The following is a 14894-nucleotide window of genomic DNA, read 5'->3' on the forward strand; positions in this document are numbered from 1 at the left end:
ATGCATGTGTGTAAGTACCTATCTATGTAATGTAATTTATGATATGCACTAGGGTCAGCAAGCAGTAAGTCAGTGCCACCAACCTAATCATGGAAGGGAAGAGCAGGAAGGCACTGATGTTGTCCCTCTTCCTTCTACCATTGAACCCTGATTCCCCCATTGTCTGTGACCCTCATAGTTCCTGTGTCTATTCTGTATGCATGTTTTTGCCTTGTCTGTCTCTCACTACATATGTGTAATAGGAAGGGTTGAGGCTCAGCAGGAACAGAAGGGTGAGGAGGGCGGAAGAAGGAAAAGAAGGCTGGAATGAACTTAACAGAGAGAAGGAAAGTGGGTACCAGGAGTTGTAGCACATGACACATGTTTTTAAGATGACATTGACCCCTATGGGACGCAGGACTCTCCCATGGGCAAACTGTCCCCTGGGGCAGGAACCTCATGGTGACTTGACTTGTTCTTTCATGCCCAAATGCTCACACCGTTCCTTAGCTTCATGTCTCAGTTTGTTACAAATGAAAGACCATAGGTGGTCTCTCCCTCACTCTGTTGTGAGGACTGGCTGGGTGGTGATGAAAGGTGAGCTTACAAGAACGCCCAGCACACGGGAATTACTGTCACCTACTGCACAGTCAGGCTTACTGGGTGCAGGCAGAATCCACATAGGGCTATGGCTTATCCCTAACGTCTTTAAGCAGAGAGCGAAAGGGGTGAGGAGATGGGGTACAGGACAGAGAGAGAAGAGAGCTGAAGAGAGAGAGACTAACAGAAAACACAGAAAAGCCCCCGGGTTTGAATCAGGGATTTGGAAGCCAGCATCCTTGCCTTGTTTTCCTGCAGCCCAGTCCTTGCAGAGCAATGCAGGGAAAGCCAGGTGCTGTGTGTGGGGGCAGCAGCACTGAACCTCAGGAGAACCGCTGCTCCAGAAGACTGGAAGCCTTTGCAGGCAGCTGGCACATTAGTCACCTGCTGGAGGGGGAGGGAGCGGGAAGGAGGGGGCATCAGAGGGACACAGATCCTCCGGCCTAATCAGCTTTGGGAGGACAGGTTCTTCATGTCTCAGGGTAAAGTGCCATCTTGTCTTCTGAGGCTGGGTTCCCATACAATCGATCGAAGTTGCCAAGCTCCTTGGCCTACTGACCCCACAGCATGGACAGAAAGAAGCATGTCATACATAAATGGCACACTAAGTCCCACCAATAATCCCTAAGGGCTAACCCCACCACTACATTCTAATGACCAAGTAAGCACTAAGGAAGGTCCAAGTCTCCACCAGTAAGTACTAAGGAAGGACCAAGTCCCCACCAGTAAGCACTAAGGATTATTTTGAAAAGCTTTGCACTTAAATTTGAGAAAATGGTTAAATACCTTTTCAAATTCAGATGTTTCATGGGACATTTCTCTTTCTAGATCCTTTAAACTATTGCTAAAAATTTGAGACCTCTCCAGAGCCAACACTTCATGCATGGTAGCCCAAAGCGGGATCTGCAGCCAGGGAACTCATTCAGAATTCAAAAGTCAAACTCACCCTCACCTCCCAGTTCCCTTTTTCTTTGCTCTTGACAGCTACAAAGCCTTGGGACCAGTCCTGCCCTGTAAAATGCCCCCAAGGCCTCCAGAGGAACGCGCTGCAAGAGGTTAGCACCCTCTGCTTCTTGTGGCTCTTTCCTTGCAACCTGATCGCTCAGTGGTATTTTAGATTTTATTCACGAAATAAGGAAAACTCAAGGTTTTAGCTTCAAATAATACCTAACAAGAAAGAGGCTCACATGCAACACCAAGAAACATACAAAGCACTGTATTAAAACACTGAGTTCATTGGTACAAAGCAAAAATAAAAAGCACAAGAATGCTAGAATGCTGAGATGAGTTTAAGCTAAAGACGTGTAGGCTACCTGAGTTTGATATACGTGGGTAATTAAATTAAAGCTAATAAAGGCATGATTCTAGCCATGTGCAGTGCAACACTCTTGGAATTCCAGCACCTGGAGGCAAAGGCAGGCATACCTGAGGCCATCCAGGTTCCCACAGTGTGTGTGTGTGTATGTGTGTGTGTGTGTGTGTGTGTGTGCATATGTGTATATGCATGTGTGTGTACATGTGTGTATATGAAAAACAGGAATGTGTATGCTCTACAGCTCAATACCCATATCAGTTTGGAAATATGAAAAGAAATTTTTATATACAACTACTTCAAAACTCATATTATCTTTTCCAGGAAAATTTTTATTATTTTAAGTAAACAGACAACTGTTTTTCCTCAAAATGAATGAAGAGGCAGTGACTCCTTTGCTTGGCCACACAATACACAGAGGGGCGGGGGAGAGAGAGGCACCTTCAGATACCAACACTATTCTGCTCTGATTCACTGTAGGATGAACAATCATGGGGTCAAGTTCAAACTTTAGTGAAAGGGAAAGTCGGAGCATTCCTCCTGGTTCACCCTAATATACATGCTTGCGGATCTCAAAGTTTGTTTTGGCATGTAAGTGGAAAAATACAAAATGCCTTCCAAATGTTTCTGCCTAGATACTAGAGTAGATGGGAAAATTAATTTCCACTGGAGGAAAACGTTTCAAGAGGCATGTGGGTGACCAGATGCCCCAGTGAGCAATGCAAACACGCAGCAAGCATCTGTGCTCATCAAAGCTCATGTGTAACACCTTGCTTCTTTTTTATTTATTTTAAAAATCTTTTATTTTTCGATGTTGTAAACTTTTGAACAGCTAGAAAATTTTTTATTTAATTAATCTTTTCAGATTACATCTCAATTGTTATCCCATCTATTGTATCCTCCTGTTCCTCCCTCCCTTCTGCTTTCACCCTATTCTCCTCCCCTGTTTGTGACTGAGGGGACCTCCTCCCCCACTATATGGTCATAGCCTAGCAAGTTTCCTTGCTTCTTAAAGAGCAACCATGGTCCTTGTTTGCAGGAGTCTTAATCCTGCATTCTTTCTCTACGTGTCAACACTCTGATGCCATACAGAGGGCAGTGCATAGCTGCCCTGCCTTGCTTCTAGCCAGGGAAATCTGTGCTTTCATTCATATGTATACACTATGCGTAACGTCAGCGGCCACCTTGACCTCAGACATACGAGGTCTGTGTAGCCTTCTGTGCAGGCCTGTGTCTGGCAGCCACGGGTTAGTGGACAATTTGAGCCCAGTGTCAGTCTCAGAATTGGGTGCATCAAGGTTGGGAGCTTAAGCAGAAACAGGAAACTGCTCACTTGTGTGGTCAGATCCAGGCTGGAGAGCCGACTGCTGCTTTTGGGGAAAGACCACATAAGCCTGCAAGGGCCTGAAATCATCAGACTAAAGCCATGATACAGGAGAGATTGGGACCCCGCCCACTCAGAAGTCTTTGGTTCTTGAGATAGGAGGCCCGGGCGTGCGTTTTCCAGATATCTTGGTAATGGCGGTATGCAGCGCAGTTTTTGCAGGTCCTTTAAACTTCTTCATCAATGTGTGCATCCCCAGTCTTTTCCCGGAGTTGAGACAGGATGCCCGTCTCTTAGAGTTTGGTTGTGCAATATGGCGTGCCTGTTGTGTGTAGTTCATACTTCCATTTGATGGCAGTGTTGTGGCAGCCTGCTGTATTAGTGACATTTCCTGTTGCTTACACAAAATTTTCTGGCAAGAGAAACGTACAGGAGGAAGGGATGCCTTAGTCCATTGTGTGTGGGGGGGGGGGCGGGGGTAGGGCGTGGTGGCAGCAGAGGCCCGAGGCCCTGGTCACTTTGCATGTACACTGAGGAGGCAGAGAACAGAATGCTGCTCTTTAGTGCACCTCCTCCTCCACCCTTTTACTCCACATCATGACGACACTCACTTTCAAGATAGCTCTTTTCTCCTCACATAAACTGCCCTCTGGAAATGCTTTTCCAGCTAGGTGTACCTAAACCACGCCAAGACAGTAATGAAGCTGAGCGTCACACCCACTAAGCACACCCTCTCCAACAGTAGTGATGGTTGAGGATTCAGCCTTCAGGTCCATCACTGAATATCACGTGACAATCCATGAACTATTGCATTAGGAATCATCCACCAAAAGACTGGAAACTGGATCCCACCTCATGTGCCTGTAACTTGAGTTCTAAGTAGAAAGGCAATGATGTTTCTGCTTTGGGGCAGAGTAAATACACCTGAGCAAGTGTATATTAGGATTTTGGTTTTGCTTCGTTGGTTGGTTGATTGGTTGTTGTTGGTTTTTTGTTTGTTTGTTTGTTTTTTCAAGGCAGAGTTTCTCTGTGTAGCCTTGGCTGTCCTGGACTCGTTTTGTAGACCAGTCTGGTCTCCAATTTATAGCAATCCTTCTACCTCTGCCTCCCTGAGTGCTGGGATTACAAGTGTGCACCGCCATGCCTGGCTGTCAGCACAGTTTTTTTAAGTTGGTAAATAATACACCTTATCTGGAAAAAAATTTCTGGTATATAATAATGATTACATTAAAAGAATATTTAGCATATGTTTGGGTCAGAAATAGTGCGAATGATTGGTTGATGCATAACCAGTGAAAAGTGCTTTTTGAAATAGTCTTGACATTTTCACTGATAACAATCAGGTATTAAAAGATGCAAGCACTCAGGAGGCAGAGGCAGGCGGATTGCTGTGAATTCGAGGCCAGCCTGGATTGCAAATTGAGACTAAGACAGCCAAGGCTACACAGAGAGACCCTGTCTCGAAAAAAAACAAAAACATAAAAGATGCTACAAAATAATAAACTAACTGCTCTATTCGTTGTGAAGTTTTAGGGCAATGGAAAACAATTTCAAATGCTTGTGTTTATTATTGTGCTTAACGGCCAACCCCACAACACGGATGGATTTCTGGGCATGTCTCTATTCCAGTCTCAGCTCCATCTTTACCCGTACCATCCAATCTGACATTACCCACAAAATATGTGATCCAAAGAGCCCCAATGTGGTCTGTGTGATCCCTACCAGAGCTGGGTTTCTCAGGAAAGATAAATTTCAAGAAATGTAATAAATTGTAAGTCATCCTTTGCCCTGTTTTATGAAAGTTAGCAGAGTCCGATGTGTTCCCACCTTGTTCACACTCGAGTAAGTTTGGTAGTGATGGGAAGATAAAGATGCGTCTCTCTTTGCCTGTGCATGTCCCCGAAGGTTTACAAGATGAGCACAGAGTGCCAAAGTCAAGTACAGGACAACCTTAGAACGTGTGGGTGTGACGTGTACACGAGGCTCAGACACATCTCGTGCTCAGCTTACGCACATGCCATGCACAGCGTATGTGCTCCACCACAGAATGGTGTGAACCCTTACCGCACGGCCCGTTCCTACATTCTCAATGACTTCAGGAGCTGAAACAAAATGTGACTACCTACTTTCAAAGAAAACTATCATACAAATACACTTACAAGCCAAGTCCTCGCTGTAGTTTGCAGGGTCCCTCTCTCCTCAGACAAAGTGTAGAGCACCAGGTCAACGTCTCCATATTCCATGACATAGGGGAGTGGCATCTTCAGTGACAGGGTCTTACCTGCAGGTTGTGGAGCGTAAACCCTGAGCATGGGCAGTGCCCTGCAATGTTTGGCGTCTAAGGGAAACTGTTGGCCCGTGACTCAAGAAAACACTGTGGGTTTTTTTTTTTTGTTTGTTTTTGTTTTTTTCTGGTCGCATATGATGTCCAGGTAGAGTATTGTCCCACAAGTTATATGGTAAATCAATGTACACTAGGAGAGGGAAAGTCAGACCCTATACTCAAGAAAGTGTTGAACCAACATGAATTGGACTCCATAATTTCTTTTTCTTTTTAAGAGAAGCAAGAGTATAAAATTGAGTGAGTCGGGGAGTTGGCAGGGGCGGGGGGCGGGATTTGATCAAAACATATTGTATGTAATTCTCAAAGAATAAATAAAAATTGTTAAAAATAGAAATACATTAACTTACAAAAGTAACCACATACACGTTTTCACCTGTGAGTGACTTACATATGACCTTTTCTGGCTACTCAGCTATTAAAATGGTTATTTATCTCCATTAAAATACAGCCTGAGAGTCCATGTGTTTCCTCCCGATTCAACCCAGGCAAACTTCCTTCTCCGGCTTAGGTTGTGCAGTTTAATTCACTGCAGTTTGCAGAGGTAGCAAAATCCTCAATTTTAAAGCTGTGCAGATCAACATATTTCTGTGGGTAATTTAAATTTTGCATTCTGCACAGATAACTAAAGGGATGCCATGTGAGAGCGCTTCCTGGCTAGCGGCAGATCATAGCACCCTCATCCGAAGAGGGGGCTATTTCAAGCTGCTGCTGTCCATTTCGCGTTCACACACACAGCAACTGGTGGCAACTAAAAATAACGAGTTTGGCCACCAGCTAAGAATCCAGTCCAACCGACCGGTGCAGTGCCAGGGAGTGCCAGGGAGCTTCTGGATGCCTGGTGCAGCATCTCCCTCCTGCCCGCTCATCAGGGATAGTCTTCTGCTCTTTGAAAGCTACTGAGAAGCCATTAGCAGGCAGGACTGGGAGGGAGAGCCGCACTGCAGCACACCTCCAGCTAGCGGCAGGCTGTAGCCACGCGCGCACGTGAGCGCCAATTAGAGCGACCCTCCCCAGGACTCTGGCACTGGAGTGTGTCAATCAGGGGTGCCAGGGTAGCACGTGCATGTGGCGGCTCAACCCACCCCAGGGGCTACTCTGAACTCCATCTGCCGCATGAAAATGAGTTGATGCTTTCCGCAAGATCCTGAGCAGTGAGCCTCTGCCTCCCTCTGTTCAGCAATGCGTCCTGAGGCACTCCGTTACCTGAGCAGGGACCCTGAATTATGCATTTCCAGAGGACAGCAGTCCTAGAAGCAGAGAATGCTGGAACCCACGGCAGGATCCGTGCCTGAGAGGGGACCATGTCTCACTATCAGCATTTTATCAAGTGCTGTAAGTAGGCTCACTCACTGTGTGTGTGTGTGTGTGTGTGTGTGTGTGTGTGTGTGTGTGTGTGTGTGTGTGTGTGTGTGTGTGTGTGTGCATGTCTCTGTCTCTGGAAGTGTTATTTTTAAACACATGCCAAAATTAAGGCAGGTGTTCCGGTGTGTGGCACCCGGATGAGTGAAACGAGCTGGTAGCTGTGAAGGGCAGTTGACAGGTTGTGTTCCATTTCATTTTGATTCTAAAATTATTCTTTTTTTTTTTTTAATCTAAATGCTGTAGTGTGAAAAATCTTTAGAGTGCTGCACCTAAAATTAAAAAAAAAAAAAAAGAAAAGATTTGCAGGATATCAAAAACTGAGAAACAGAAGTTGTTTAAGGATTCCCGTGCTACCAGGCATTGGGATAATGTTTGTACAACTTACTTGGCCAATGCGTGGCTAAGGTCATCCTGTGATACAGCTCACTCTCAAGTCCCCTGCGGTCGTAGCACTTGGTGCTTTCCTTCTCAGCCTATCTGTGGGTTCTCCTTGGCTGGGAGATTTTGTCCTTGTGCCATTCACCTTGCAGAGACTCTGCACCCCGGCTCTGCACGGATGTTCACATTGTACAGAACAGTCAGCCAGCAGCCCTCCTCCTGGACCCCTTTAATATGTGGGCTCCAGCACGGTGCCCTGAGCTAGACACTGCTTGCACCAGAGCCTTCTCCGATAGTGACACTGGCCGGGAGGACATATTTATAGCAAAACCGGCTTGCTGGATAGAATTTCCTTTGCTCCTGTAGTACTTCTGAAGACTCCTGCACACTTATATCATGATCTTAATGTGATAGGTGGCGTGGCTGGAGTACAGATGTTCCGTGAGATTGTGGGTTTACTGACAAGGACACCCCAATGTTAACTAAGCACCTTGTCAAAGCAGTATGGTTTAAACGGACCTTGAATTTTGTCCTAAAGGAGACTAAAAAAAAAAAAAAAAACGTTTGAGAAGAAAATACTTGTCTTGCTTCTATTTTTGTTCAACATAAGACAAGAGGGTTCTGGCCCGTGATTATTAAAATAAAGATGCCTCATTCCGAAGCCTTGCTTCCAGAATTCACTGATCAGCCTGTACATTTGGAAATTAGCTCTTTAACTGATTTTTTTTTTAATTGTGAGATTGCAGCATATTGAGAAACATGGAGAAGTCTTTGGTTTAACCTCTTAAGTCTCGAAGTGATTGACCTGGTAACACACATTGTGCAGTCTCCCTGGCTGGGTTTCAAACAGCCACTTGCTCGCTCACGTTGCACTGCACCGGCAGGGTGCTGTCATGTTCCTGTCTGGCTTCTGCAGAGGGAATTCCCAAAGCCCTGGCGTCATTTCACCAGGGAGCCCTGGCTCCTCCCAGAGCGTAGCCAGGGAGCTGAGCCTGGGAAGAAGCCCAGTGGTATGGAGGAGTGAACACCTGGTGGTGGCCAGAGGTAGATGAGACTGACCTCTTCCACCTCATCCCACCTCCTTTAAATGTATGCTCTGACTAGAGATTCAGACCCTGGAAAGAGGTGCTGGCATACACCTAATGGGATGCTTTAGGCAAGCCTTACCAATGCGCCGCAGCATACGAGATGAAAGCAGAGTTAGTGAGTTTAGTGAATTAATAACGTTCTTTGGCAGAAGCATTCCTGGCTGTCTTTCCTGGCCCCTAGCCCATCCCCCAAACCACACCTAGGGCCAGTAACTGAAACCACCATCACCCTCTGTTTCACTTACGTGACAAATGACTTCCGAATATTTAATGATTTCTCCACCAGCCTGTCCTGAAAGATGGTGTGATCAGTAAAGGGCAGAGGGGTGAGAACGGACCAGTCACATTTTAGCATTGAGACTTTACATCTCCGGCCTGCAGGTGAGCATGGTCACCACAGCCTTGTCGCCTCTTCCCAGTAGGCACACGTGGATCCCTGGATGCCCTTGTCAGCCTTCAGTCTGCACAGTGAGAACAGCTACTGCGAAGCCTACAAAGAGTGACTGTGTGTAAACTTCTTTTTGAAGACTCCTCTCCTGTAATAGCACATTTGCTCCCTAGGAACCAAAGCCAGGGTACACAGTGCCCCCCCGGGCTGTTCTCTCAAAGGCCCCCACCTGCTCCTGCTCTGTCTCTCATGGTGGCATCAGATCCCTCCTGAGTCAATGAGAGCCCTGTCTGCCCACCTCCTCAAATGAACCTACTTTCTTTGTTACAACTGGGAGTGTCCTATGCTCACTCCTCTCCCACTGCTCCAAGGGCTTATAAGGAGAAGCTCAGCACACAGTAGGCCCTCTACTCTCTCGTCAGGTGACGTCTGACTTGGCACCTGCCTTTGCTCATCTTACTGCTTTCAAGGATTTCTCTCTCTCTCTCTCTCTCTCTCTCTCTCTCTCTCTCTCTCTCTCTCTCTCTTTTTTTTTTTTTTTCCCTCCTTGGCTTCTCATGTCAGGATTTCTTCATATAGCCCTGGTTGTCCTGGAACTGGCTGTGTAGAACAGGCTAGCCTTGAACTCATAGACCGGCCTTGACACTTCTCAAAACCCCTCTTCCCTCCCTCCATTGGTGGCACTATGCATCTTTTTTGCACACCTTTCTCCCTTGGTGGATATCCTTTTCTAATTCTTATGCTTATTTTCCTCTGCATGTACGTCTGCACACACATCATGCCTCAGAGGTCAAAGGGTCTGAAATCACAGAGAGTTGGGAGAAATCGTGTTGTGCTGGGAATAGAATCTGTGTCCTCTGGAGGAGCAGCCAGTGCTCCTAACCACTGAGCCATCTCTCCAGCCTCACACTCCTCTCTCTTCGACGACCTGTAGTGATGACCAAGCTGTTGCTCTGTGTCCACTCTCATGGGTTTGGGGTTAATTTTTCACCTTGTGGTACATTTCTTAAAGTCTAACAATGAGTCTTCTACACCTTTTTGAAAACCTGTGATTTTTGTAACTAAAATCTTTTATAAAGTTAAGGTGCTCATACAATAAGAAGCTAGGTTTGCCATTTATTTTTCCATGTCAGTCTCTTCACTCACAATATACTATCTTTGAAACCTTGTTTTTTTGTTCCATTTTAAATACCCAGTGTCTTTACATCTTGTTTGTGATTAGTCACACTGGTTGGCCACTGGCTTGGTCGTGAGTTTTGTTGGTTGAAAGCCAACTTTCTTTGGAGCCCTGAAATACTTACTCTCCACTGAGTATTTTGAAAATTTAGCCAACACAAAACAGTCTATATTTTTAATGTTTTTTTCAGTGTGTGTGTGTGTGTGTGCACGCGCGCGTGCGTGCGCATGTGGTTTTTCTTTTTTTTTGGTTTTAGTTTTGTTCTTATTTTCATTTTTTAAGGGAGAGAAAGAATATGAAGTCAGATGGGTAGAAAGGGTTTGGTAGGAATGGGTTGGGAGATGGAAATATTTTTAACAAAATATAACATATGATTTTTAAATAATAAAGACAATTATAAGTAGGATTAAAACCATAAACAAACAAATAAATAAATAAATACTCAGAGTTTATAAAGTACATCCAGCATGTTAAATGTAAAATAAACCTCAAAATAAGCTCTCTTTATCTGTCATGCTAGCATCCTGCGAAATGAGTTCGAACAACACAGAGCTCAGCTATTTCAAACTGAGGCTTATCTTAATCTATAATTACTTAGCATTTGGTTGTTACTTTATCAGCAATACAGTATGAAATATTATTAAAGTAAATGATGTTCTTGTAATAACAACAAATCTGAAGGTAATAAATACACTGCAGCTAAGAGAAAGACAGCAATCCCCAAGCATGCTGCTGCAGGGAAATCTTCAGATAGGTACAGTTATGTCCACAAAGAAAACTCTGTGTTTCTTACTCTGTGTGTGCATGCGTGTGTGTGTGTGTGTGTGTGTGTGTGTGTTCCTCTTAGATCATGAAGAAGCAGAACTGAGGAAGGCATATGCAATGATAAAGTTCTGTTTGTGCACATCTACTGTTCAGTCTCCACGTACAGTGCTTTTATACAGACTTATAAGAATGTCGCGGGCTCTTTGTGCCCCGTGTTCTGACCACATGGCTCTGTGTACTGCTGTGTGAACACTGCATTATTAAAATCTGCTCATTGTATCTGGAAAGATCCACACCTACATCCTTACCCTACACCTGCTGCTCTAATGTGGTGTGTTCTCTCTCTCTCTCTCTCTCTCTCTCTCTCTCTCTCTGTTTCTCTCCCTCCCTCCCTCTCTCCCTCCCTCCTCCTTTCTCCTCCTTATTTTATTATTTGTTGAATGAAAGGTCTTAATTCTTTCACACTCAGTAGAACTTTAAAGGCATAATCATAACATTTTCTCTTAACTGAGCTGGGTCTATTTAATTTTCTCCTGCTTCCTACATTTTGTCTTCCATCTTAACTCATTAATTCAAGAAATCTCTACTGGACTCCTGTTGTTTTCTAGGCATAGGTAGACAGCAAAGGTCACACAGCCCAGCTAATGTCCTTGCTCCACTTGAAAGCATCAGGCAGGTGAGGTAAAGAATAAGTAAGTAAAAATATATTGATTTGTACAGGTAGCAAAACCTGATGTTTATAAAATAATTTGTGGAAATTGCTAGTGACCTGAGCTTAGATTTTGGGTGCAAAAGCTATTTTAAACAGACCATAAGAAAATTCTCCTAAGACAGTTTTTTTTTTAATTTTTTCATGTTACTAACATATAAAATTGTATGAAATAATGAATTTTGTTCTCACATTTTAGGGATGTTATTAAAATGTTCATTTATCACTTAAATGATGCCCAAATCATTCAATATCGTACTGTACAATCTCTACATGGCTTGGTGTTTCCTACAGGCATTTGGTTGTTGACTTACAGATTTATTGCATTATGATTTGATTGGATACTGGACAGTATTCATTCTCTTTATGTATTTAAGTATTACCTTATGGCATACAATGTGATTTTTAAGAAAAATGTCATATACTGTTAAGGAAACTGAGTGTTCAGCAGCTGGATGTAATGCCCTGTGGGTGTGTGTCCAGCCCCCCTGATCTGTGATTGGAGCAGTGACCTCTGATGTAATGCACTGTGGGTGTGTGTCCAGAGTATCTGCTCTGTGATTAGAGCAGTAAAGTCTGAGGTGTCCCTGTTGGATTTTTACCTGGATGATTCATGGACTGATGGTGGTGGGGTAGTGAAGCCAGGCATTACTGTTGTACCTAGAGCTGCCTGACCATTGTGTCTAGTAGTGATGGTCTTATGAAACTGTCCATCAATGTTAGGGACACACATGTCTGTCACTGTTGTAATTTCCTGGCCCATGGTTCACTTTGTTAACACAGGAGGATCATCTGTATCCTCTCTGACTAGTCTTAGTGTGGCGTGTGCTCTGTCCCATGTGAGGATAACTACTGCTCCTATTCAGACTCCATTTACTTAGTGTCACCTTCCACCTTCTCACTTTCAGTCTCTGTGTGTCTGCATCAGGCTGGTGAGCTTCTTGCAGCAGCAAACAGTTAGGCCTTTTTTTTTTCCCCAATATAAGTCTTTTATTGTTCCCAAAGAGACCCTAATAGTATTTACAATTCAGGATCTTGTTGCTGGAACTGGGTAACTTGTGCCTTACTCAACAGCCTGCTGCACTGTGCCCTTTTCAGACACATAGATACCATCCAAAAACTTCCTGATACACCATTAAAAACAAGAATATCAGGAACCTTTTTTTAAAATCAAGTCAACCAGTCTATCTTTTTAAATTGAAGAGGTAAAGCTGTTTATATTTGAGGTTTTGCAGTGGTTTAAATGAGATATGTTTACATGAGATATCTCCTTATAGTATCAGGTTTGAATATTTGGTCCCAGTTGATGGTACTGTCTGTGCTTCCTTGCTAGTGAAAATGTGTCAGTGGAGGTGAGATTTGAAGTTTCAAAAGCCTCACACCAGTGATTCACATACTCACACCAGCCATTCCAGGCCACACACCAGCCGACCACACACACACCAACCATCCCTGCACACACCAGCCATCCCCGCACACACCAGCCATCCCCACACACACCAGCCATCCCCGCACACACCAGCCATCCCCGCACACACCAGCCATCCCCGCACACACCAGCCATCCCCGCACACACCAGCCATCCCCGCACACACCAGCCATCCCCGCACACACCAGCCATCCCCGCACACACCAGCCATCCCCGCACACACCAGCCATCCCCGCACACACCAGCCATCCCCACACACACCAGCCATCCACACACACACCAGCCATCCACACACACACCAGCCATCACACACGCCACCCACACCATCATCCCACACACACCAGCCATCCACACACACACCAGCCATCCACACACACACCAGCCACCCACACACACACCAGCCATCCACACACACACCAGCCATCCACACACACACCAGCCATCCACACACACACACACCAGCCATCCACACACACACCAGCCATCCACACACACACCAGCCATCCACACACACACCAGCCATCCACACACACACCAGCCATCCACACACACAGCAGCCATCCACACACACACCAGCCATCCACACACACACCAGCCGACCACACACACACACACACACACACCAGCCATCCACACACACACACACCAGCCATCCACACACACACCAGCCATCCCCACACACACCAGCCATCCCTGCACACACCAGCCATCCACACACACACCAGCCACCCACACACACACCAGCCATCCACACACACACCAACCATCCACACGCACACCAGCCGACCACACACACACCAGCCATCCACACACACACCAGCCATCCACACACACACCAGCCATCCACACACACACACACCAGCCATCCACACACACACCAGCCATCCACACACACACCAGCCATCCACACACACACCAGCCATCCCCGCACACACCAACCATCCCTGCACACACCAGCCATCCCCACACACACCAGCCATCCCCCCACACACACCAGCCATCCACACACACACCAGCCATCCTCACACACAGCAGCCATCCACACACACACCAGCCATCCCAACACACACCAGCCATCCACACACACACCAGCCATCCACACACACACCAGCCATCCACACACACACCAGCCATCCACACACACACCAGCCATCCACACACACACCAGCCATCCACACACACAGCAGCCATCCACACACACACCAGCCATCCCCACACACACCAGCCATCCACACACACACCAGCCATCCCAACACACACCAGCCATCTCCATACACCAGCTACACCCAGCCATTCTTTTTTTCTTCTTCTTCTTCTTCTCACAGTCCTATGAGCTGTCAGATTGCTGCTCCAGTTACTTTTAGGATTTTAACTATAATACAACACAGAGATGTGCTTTTCTGGTCATGTCTGTTAGGTTCTGAATTCCTCCTGTATTGAGATGTTTGTGTCTTTTCCCGATGTAGGAGAACTCCTGCTTAATTTGTTGAATAGATTTTCTGTGATTTTATGCTACATCTTGGCTCCTTCTACATCACAGATTCATAGCTTTGGCCTTTTAGTCACAAGTCATAACTGTCTTATTGTGTTTTCTTTATTACTGACTGAAAGCAATAATATCTTAACTGTGTCTTTGATACCTGACATTTTCCCTCTTGGTCTGTTCTATTGGCAATGCTTTTGTAGAGCTTTTCATTTGATCTATTGATTCATTTCAAGGATTTCCATTTGTTTTATTTGTTAGAATCTCTACTTGCTGACTGTCTCTTCATAGTTATTAAGTTTCACTCCCAAGTCTTTAGTGACTTATTTGTTTTATTAATATGCTTATTGGAATCCTCTATGAGATCATTTATAATAAGAACTGGACTTTTGAATTCTTACTGGGAATTTTAATTACTTAACTTTAAGTTCCTCAGCTTCTGTGGTCTATGACACTATTGTTTCCTGTGTTGTGAGCATTTCTGGGATTAATCTAATATCTTTTTCTAGCTTTGTACAGTGGCATTACTTGTGAGCTGCATCATTTTGGGGGTTTA

The 14894-nt window shown here is 45.2% G+C and overlaps 1 protein-coding gene across 1 annotated transcript in view; it reads left to right on the forward strand.

Annotated features, from left to right (window-relative positions):
• The first annotated feature begins 6262 nt into the window (after nt 1–6262).
• The window catches only part of Myo16 (myosin XVI), a 373810-nt gene continuing 365178 nt past the window's right edge, over nt 6263–14894 (forward strand). Inside the window, 1 exon segment of the mRNA XM_051169490.1 lies at nt 6263–6891. Within this exon segment, the coding sequence (XP_051025447.1) occupies nt 6861–6891 (31 nt within the window). The 5' untranslated portion in view covers nt 6263–6860.

The sequence above is a fragment of the Acomys russatus genome, chromosome 27 (genome assembly GCF_903995435.1).
Source record: "Acomys russatus chromosome 27, mAcoRus1.1, whole genome shotgun sequence".
Taxonomy (NCBI): domain Eukaryota; kingdom Metazoa; phylum Chordata; class Mammalia; order Rodentia; family Muridae; genus Acomys; species Acomys russatus.